The sequence below is a fragment of the Cheilinus undulatus genome, linkage group 20 (assembly GCF_018320785.1).
Source record: "Cheilinus undulatus linkage group 20, ASM1832078v1, whole genome shotgun sequence".
Classification (NCBI taxonomy): Eukaryota; Metazoa; Chordata; class Actinopteri; order Labriformes; family Labridae; genus Cheilinus; species Cheilinus undulatus.
In genome coordinates this window covers 18327836-18337094 of record NC_054884.1, presented here as the reverse complement: position 1 = coordinate 18337094, position 9259 = coordinate 18327836, and the positions used below count along the sequence as shown (strand labels likewise).

The window sequence follows — 9259 nt, the reverse complement described above, 5'->3', positions numbered from 1 at the left end:
ATCACCGCAGTGGAGGCAGCCATTACTGACAGCTTTCTGTGCAACGAAACCCAACCCATAGCACAACTCTGTATGGTAGGGCTCTGAAAGTATAGTCAGTCAGTCAGTCAGTCAGTCAGTCACATACAAACCAATGTGGAGGGCTGAGTTGGTCAAACCAAAGAAAAACAATATTCCTTCTATTCAAAATATTCTTCAGGTATATATTTTGTCGGGACAGATTGCTGTTCTGTTACTTGTTAATGCTCTTTTTGGAAGTTAACTGTTATAAGAGAGGACTTTTATTTGAAATTGAATTTGTTTTTTATTTATAGGAAAGAAATTCGTCAATTGAAACTACAGCTTAGACCTGGTTACGTGTCAAACCATTAACTTTTAGGTGGCTTAATTGGGTGAAGAGTTCAGTTTGGTGAACCCATTGTGACTAATGCAGCTATACAACATCTATTATTCATCCTATTGTTAATTGCTTTTGGTTTCAATTGTAAAATACAATATAGTGCAACTCATTCAAAACAATCGATATATATCTTGATGTCCATATTTGATTAAGAGAATCAATAAAATCAGCAAATGAAACACTAATAATAATAGGGATGCAGAAAGAGAATGATTCTAGTGATCCAAAGCTACAGTGCATTGACAGTGAAATTATGATAAATTATTTAAATGAAGTAAAAAACAGCAGAATAAGGAGACATGGAGGAGTTCATAACAATGCTACCGAGCTAAAATATACAGCTGGAACAATGTTGCCATGATAACCATCACTATCTCATCTGTGACTGTTGATGCCCCAGATGTTGTTGAAGGTGTTGTTGTAAATGTAGAAGTTCGACACACAAAGCTGCTGTCTGGGTCGGTGCCACTAGAGGTGAATGTCACAAAGCCTACATTCGCCCCGGCCACTTGATCCAAGATCCATGTCTGGAACTCAGAAACTCGAGCATAAACCTCGGGAAAACCAGGCAGTGCACAAGGTACTCCAAAACTAGATATGCCTGCTTGGACCCACGTTGAGTTTTGTTGGCACTGCAAAGGTCCACCAGAGTCGCCCTAAAGCAGGAGAGACAGAAAACAAACAGTTGTCAGAGACATTTCTGTTTTCAGGCTGTCTGTCCATCCATCCATTATTACACCTGTTTGTCCAAGCCATTTCTTTATGAATGTGAAATCTGTGAGGAGTAAAAAAAAAAAAAGACTAAAATGAGATTAGACCTAGTCAACATTTTAATTTAAAAACCTAAAACTAACACTGAATTTTGAAAAGCTGCCAAAATTTACACTAGACTCATGCACTTTCTCTTACTGCTTCAGATACATCTCGGATGTTTCCAGAATTTCCCCTCTGGGGATCAATAAAGTATTATCCTCTTATCTTAGACACTGTAATAAAGCTCACTGTGGTAAAAGACTCTCCTTATATGCTACTTTGCACTCACCAGTCTACTAACTGTAACTTAAATCACTGCGGTTTAATGCCTTACCTCACATGCAAATTTGCACTAATTAATCTGTTCACTGTACTAATACTAATCTAATCTATTTACTGTAACTCAAATGCTGTAAGAAGACTCTCTGTGGTAAAATAATTATGATTTACTTTGTACTAATTTAATCTATTTACCATACTAAATTGCTGAGAGTAATCAATCTATTCATTGTAACTCTAATCTACCTCTTGTAAATCTGCCCATACCTTTGCATGTTTTATACTCTTGTCAAGTCCAGTTAGCATCCTTTCACCCTTTGCACATCTTGCAACCTTACTATCAATGCACACATACTTGTATATACCAGAAATAATACCTTCAAGAGCTTGTACATATTTATACCTTAAATCTTTACACTTTTAAGTTTATCTACTTTTGGTATCTAATGCTGTATTACACTGAGAGCAAAGCTACCAAATGTGAAAGTCATTAGGCTTCAAGGCCATCCCTTAAATGACACTTAAACAAACCCCAGCCCAGCTCTATCTCTGGACCCCTACTGAACTTTTACTGTCTTTTACTGTACTTGTTTTTGAAATGGTGACTTATTTATCTTTTTACCTCGGGATAACAATGCTTGTTTTACAGCAATAACATCTAAATATTATTTGACATCATGGGGTTACCAATGTTGTTGTTGCATGATATTGAGATAAATAAGACACGATTCTGAGTGACTTGTCACCTGGGATATGTCTATCCACTTAGGGCTTTACTCTATCTCATGTATGAATGTGCCCCTTTTTCTTTTTCATTAAGACTGTCTGATGTTTTTCATACTAGATTTACTGTAACATTTTGTTGTACCTGACATGTTCCTTTACCCGCCTCCCCAGCACAAATCATTTGCTCTGTGATGTTTGCTTCAGGCTCTGGCATGTAGCTGCAGGTGCATTGATTATTTCCAACGACTGGAATCTGGACCTCCTGTAGTGAATCAAACGCCACTAGGGGCTCTGTGGGACAAAAGTATGAAACATGACACCTTTTAATTGATCAAACATCAGGCATTTGCTCCAGAATAAATAAATTTGCAGTAAGTAAATCTCTCTGGTTTAATCTTTTAATCAAACTTGCGTTTATTAAGTTTTCTGCGGCAAACCCATGATAACAGGATAGTTCAAACTGACTTAGTGCCTGGAAATATCTGTGCTATATGGAAAATGCAAGGATCTGTGCCAATGATGAAAAAGCTCACTGGAGAATATTTAAAAGGCATTTTTACTGTACAATAAAAACATTCTCATAAAGGCAATCCATTTGATTTCTATTAACATTTCTGCATCTGAACACAATACATTACCCTACTGATGAGCAATGACAATGATAGTTTTTGTTTCACTAAGTCTGAATGCTAACTCTGAGCTGTCAAACACAACCTGATACTCACCATCTCTCCCAAGTCGGCCCCAGCCAGTGGCCCAGCAGGAGCTGTTAGTGTGGATTTGGCTGGAGTTACTGGCCAGGCAGATGGGTCTGATGAAGTCCGTGAAATTAACAGGACTGCTCAGCTTCATGAGAGCAATGTCATTGTTGAACAAGGTGTCGTTGTAGTCTGGATGAACAATGATCTGGGACACAGAGCGGCTAACCTCATTATTGTTAGGGCCACTCTGAGTCTCTCTTCCCATGTAGAGAGTCCAAAAACTGGTCACATTTCTGGATACAGAGAGAACATGTTACTACTAAATCAGTCACTGGATGCACTACAGTCAACACCTGTGGAGGTGAAGACATAGAGAGGCAGAAGATGAAACTGTGTTGATCAGATAATAGAGAAGATGTACCAAGAGGTATCAAGTGTTTATGTGACTGACTATATAAAACCTGCTATTTACATGGTAGTATTATGGCCATATATCTAAAACTTTTTTGTCTTTTCTTTTTTCTTCAAGTGGAGCAAGAGCTAAGAGGAAGGCAGAGAAGGAATATATAAAGGAATATATCAGATAGTACCAATCTTTAATTCAATTTTTAAATTCTGTTATGCTATTTACCTTTGGAAATTTTTAAACATATGTAATAGGGTTACAGGTCAACACTTTAAAATCCTATAAACTGTTTTAATAGACAAATAAGTTCTCCCAATAAAATATGTGCATATACTTGGATTAAAATCAGTGAATATAGCATATGTAAAGCAGGAAAGAATCTCACAGGGAAAATGCCCTAGGACCCCCTTATTGGGCTAAGCCGTAATGTTGGCAACACTTCCATTTACCCACCTTCAAAATATAATAGCTAAATGTCTTTTTTCAAACAAGGAAAAAATGAAATGTACAGGGCAGTTGATTTTTCATTTTATTGTTTTTGCTTTAACTATTGATTGTGGCCTACTGGGCATAGTGTTGGGACTACGCGACCCTAACCCGACACACTAGATAGGTTGTGTCATATACCTATTGCATGCATATCAGATTGATCTGGAAAACCTCCTAAGTGTGTGGGATGGGCGGGACTTTTCAAAAATCCTCAAAGGTGACTGGCCAAACATTCTGTCTGTCACATTAATTACAGACCAATTGGAGCAACAATACAAGATGAGATAGTAGATGTGCATGTCCGGCTTTTGGCCAGACATTTTAATGCCTTATCTGGCATCTGGTGCAGCCTCAAGCTGGATGCTTATTTGTTCTCCTTTTGGAGTAAATTCACCGGTTATTCTGCAACTTCTCATGTCAAACGTCAACTTCTACCATTGTTTAGTTTGTGAACTTATGATAAAACTCAGTTAAGTTCCTACGCTGGTTCTGATCAGGAATTAATTGATGTTGTCAAACTTTCTTGCACAGATCAGCCGTTTTAAAATCATTATATTTGAAGGTGATTTAACAAAAGATGATAACACTGAAGCAGAAACTTTAAAAAGGCCATAGAGAGGAAGAGAAAGAAGAACAACAGATAAGCTGCTGTGTGTGAGGGAAGGGGAGGTGTGCAGGGTTGAGTGTGGGGGGTATAAGGGGGGGGCAAGATCAGTCGGTTTATATTATTTTAATTTTTAGGAGAAGACATAAAACAGATTGCTAATAAATTGGGACTAAAGTTATGATGCAAATGATCAACCCATAGTGACCAATTGCTTTTAGGCAGGCAAAAATTTGGTCTAGTTCTGTTGAAAGTGTCACCAAAGCCTACTCTAAACTACATCCAAGCTAAACGCTACAACGGTGAAAGCTATTGCTATCAGCTTCCTCCTTGTTCTCCTCAAATGTTGCTAGCTTCTATGCTAACCTGTGATGTGCACTCTAAAAACCAGACTGCTTGTTTCATCTTGTCAGTGTGTGCTAGCTGTTTATTGTAGCACCTTTGGCAGGTTCAGTAAGTCTGTTGGATCAGCGTATGCTCTGTGAGTAAAGTAGCTCCATGGGAGACATTGGTAGCCCATTCTTTTCACCAGTGCATGGATATGATGGATGAATCACTGAAGTCATTTAAATCACAATGATTCATTAAAAACCAACAGCTGTTTTTGACTTGAAGTAGATATGTATTATATTTTCAAAATGGCTGAACTCACAAAGCAAAAATGAACACAGACGATGGTGAAACCAGAACAAAAGACCAACCTGCACATTAAGGATTGTGTAGAAGATAGAGGGAGTCATGCTGTAGCATTTTTAATGTAGCCTAAATCATGCTCAATATAAAATAATACCACTGTAAAGAAAAAAAATGTAAGGGTCATAGGGTTTCACATCTAGTAAAGCTTTCTACTGCAGCAGTTGCAGGCACTCATGTATATTTTAATCTGGTGTTCAGGAAGCATCAGTGTGCATACGTTTGACTCTTTTGGCCTTATGCTTTAAACCTGTGAAGGCGTCTTTTGACTGCAAGTGTTGCTTTTGAAAACCGGAAATGAAACAAGAGCAGATGAGCGTCTCTTACGTCAAGATGCAGTGGGCTGCTGTGAGGACCCACTGATCACTGATGAGGGTCCCTCCGCAGATGTGCCGTGTAGCTGGACCGATACTGAAGTGCATGCTGATCTGCCATGGCCACGACCCAGCTGAGGCATTCACACCACCCACTATCTTTGTGTTCAGAGGAGCTATACCACAGTCTGACAGAGAATAGACACACATATGAGGCAAATACATGCTTTCATTTGGAGGTAAATGTAGGCGCATTAACATGACTGGTTGTAATGAGATTTGGCTATACTTACCCTGAGCCTTTGACCCTGTAGAAAAGAGAAATACACAAGTTACTTCCATCTGTTTGGCTCAACATGTGTGTCTTTAAAGGGATACTTTAACATTTTGGCAAATTTGCCCATTGCCATTCTCCCTATAGTCTTAGTAATAGGTTCGTTACCTTTCGTTGTCCTTGCAAGCTATTTTTAGATCGGTGCTGCCGAGTTCGGACCTGCTGTGCCAACTCAATGGAGACAGAGGGTATTTTTGACTTTCCCTCATCAAACTCACCAAATACACAATCCAACAACTCCAAAACGCTCTCGTGGACAAGTCGTTACCTGCACATTCACCACGCTACGAAATAATAATGTATAATTATGTAACATTACGAAACATACGACACATCACGTGATGAACCATCTGAGCGACAAATGGCAAATTGCGCATGCTCTCGTCTTGTGCTGGCCACTGCTACCGTAGATCGTAAATGGCAGTGCTTCATGTAAAATTGATGCCAAGGCCGATTGTGAGACTTGAAAAAACAACTTCTGTGCCAAGACAAGCTTTCAGTGTGACTCTTTGGGCTTGTTTCATAAAGAAATGTAGGCCAGTTCTGATTACACTGCTGCTTTCCTACAGCTACAGCTGAGCTTACAGCTACACCAGAAACCATAACTGTCTAAACCGAGCGGGAGAAGAGCGCAGACATCATTTCTGTTATGTAAAGCTTTCGGTGTTGCTCTGTTTGCTTTAAAAATAAATTTTGTCCAGTTCTGACCAAAGTGCAGCTGTGGCTAATTCCGAGCTAATCACTTCATTAGCAGCCATTGAGTACAAGCATTCATACAAGAAGTTACCCTTTCCCCATAACTATCACATAATCGTGCTGAAGTAGATCAGCAGAAGAGTGAAAACACCTTTCCCAACATGGAAAGCTTTTAGGGTTGTTTTTATTCTTTATTTCATACAGAAACGTGGTCCAGTTCTAGTAAAACGGGGGCAGTGCTAAGGATATATCTGAGGTAATCACCACAGTGGAGGCAGCCATTATCGATGGCTTTCTGTTTCATTTAAAACAATAAAAACCCATCTCAGTCGCATATATCTTGTCTGGAAATGGGGGACTGTGTTTCATAAAAAGCTTTAGTCCATACATTTTTTAACAGTTAACCCCTGATTTCATGTTAACTCTAGCCATTTGCTTTAAACTATTAAATTTCCTTTGGATTATGTATGTAATCTTGTCTCTTCATTCAGGATAAACAACAATGACTTGCAGAATTTTGACAGTGTTCTGGGAACAGGTGTGTCTATGGGCAACAATTAACCATGCTATATTGTTGACAGAGAGGAATTTAACCCAGCCCTGCTAGGATGATTACTGGCAGGGTAGCAGAAGCTTTGATTCATTTACAAATTAGGTAAATTTGGTAAATATTTGCTTTTTAAATTTGTTTTCTTGTGTTTCTTGATGCTTTTAGACTACATTTCTTTTATAATGTTTCTCGTCAAGTACTGCAGGACACGCTTGATAAAAAGATTTTAATCTCAATTAGGTTTTTTTCCTGGTTAAATAAAGGTTAAAAGAATAAATAAAATAACCGATTGTTAAAATTACATAACATTTAGGTTAGCCAATAAGTAAAGCTGTAATTTAGTTGTGTTTAGTGTATTTACTTAAAAAGCGCAAAGAAAGGAATCTACGGAAGAGGGTAAGAGGCACTGACAAAAAAATTAAAACACTTTTTCAAAACAATTTCGTCACAAAAGTCAGGATTTCTAATATTAAAGTGAGAATCTGACTTTTTCCTCAGACGTCAGACTTTTTTTCTTTGACATTTTTCCCTGCCTGTGGCAGTCTCAATCCTCTGCCACAGAAAACTGCTAGAACAACACTTTGGAAATTCTAACTGAAAAAAATTTAGGTTTTGGTTGTTTTTATTTTAAATCTTTTTGTTTGAAGGAGAAAGTGTTGCTACTGAGTTTATCTGTCAGTCCTGCTAAGAAGGTGTTTCTGATGTGCTGGAAAGAGCAAAAACCTAGATTTCAAGAGAATTGAATTAATATTAGTTAGAAGTGGGGGATATTCTATAAAATATGATCAAATATATGAACCAAACTTTCAAACAGAATTTTTAAATGTACATACTGTATCTTCCTTATGCATGTTTGTGATAGATAGCCTCTTCACTGCTCAAACAAGTCTGCCTGTAAGGCCAGCCAACATAGGCTTTTATAAACAGTTCATTAACCCTATTCTAGCTTGATGCAATATAATAGTTACGAAAGATAAGATACAGTATGATCAGTATGCCACGACATGATGCAATCCAATGACAAACGTAGCAGGAACTACAGATTCAAAACCAAGAGCAAAAGTCAAAAGCAATAACTGAAAAACTACTGGAACAAATGCACTGCAGGAAAAAAACAGCAACATAACCACAGTAACATCAAATATGCTGCAAACACATAAACAACAAAGTAAAAAGAAAAAGTAGCAGCTGCATTAGAGAAACTCTCTCTAACAGGAGTGAGGGAGAAGATGTTTTACATTTACAGGTGAAAGCTGCATAGTGTGACCACCATAAAATCCTGGCAGAAAAAAGGGTTTGAGTCTATTTGGCCTGGAATTTGGCACAGCTGATGAGACAGCCTGAGGCAAGAGTTAGCTGGATAATCATCTCTGTCTAACCTGTCCCTCCCTCGCTGCTGTCTCCACATGACTTACAAAACCTTTGTCAGAACTGATGCCAGAATCCAGAATCATTTGGATCGATTTGAAGCAGGTTAGACACAGTTTTTCAAACTTTCTAACTCTCTACACTTGCTACACATTTATCTCAATGTAAGGCTTTTTGACGTTGCCAGTGGTTTGCCCTTGTTGGCCACAAAAGTCGTGTCTTCTACAGTTGAAAGTGCTTTTTTTAGTCCTCTGGAGGTGTCGTTGGACCAGCTGAATGAAACACCGACCAGAAGGAATTCCCACTCGACCACCTTGGTAGAGTTTTGGCTTTTTACTGCCCATCAGTCAGGACGGTTGACTTGTGAAGGCAAATAGTAAGAATTTAAGTGGATTGAGGGACTTCCTTATTTATCCTCTCTGTAGATCGCAAGTATCATATTTTATGAAATACATTTTAATTCAATAAAATAATGAATAAAGATAGAAATATGGGACCACATATCAAACCCTTAACTCTGTAATCACAAAGGAGGGTAAAACCAAACATATAAAGTGGTAACTCAGCATTAAAACTCACCCTGCCCGGTCAGGACTCCACATATGACGAGGATCCATACAGCCCACGGTGCCATGCTCTCTGCCACTCAGTAGACACTCGCAATAATTGTTATATCACCTCTGGCTTTTTCCTCAGCCACGCGCTCATATGTACAGCATCCACTCCTTCTAAAACCTGTTTTGTTAGATACCTCAGGCATGCTTTCATTAACTCTATTAAGGATGACGATGTGATACCACTATACATAAAATAATAAACTACATTATAAAATATGTTTTCATCTGGGGACAAATATATTGATGTGGCTCCCCTATATGTGACTTATTTGTTGTTTCAAATGAATGACATGAAGAATGAATAGAGAATGTGTGTGCATTCCTTCAAA

At 38.3% G+C, this 9259-nt stretch overlaps 1 protein-coding gene across 1 annotated transcript; it reads right to left on the bottom strand.

Moving 5' to 3' along the window:
• Nucleotides 1-720: 720 nt before the first annotated feature.
• On the bottom strand, nt 721-8947 carry LOC121528597 (mast cell tryptase-like). Its single transcript, XM_041816111.1, has 6 exons — nt 8893-8947; nt 5659-5673; nt 5379-5553; nt 2884-3152; nt 2301-2449; nt 721-1056 (listed from the first exon to the last, which is right to left on the bottom strand). The coding sequence occupies exons 1-6, from the start codon at nt 8945-8947 to the stop codon at nt 721-723; spliced, it is 999 nt and encodes a 332-aa protein (XP_041672045.1).
• Nucleotides 8948-9259: the final 312 nt, after the last annotated feature.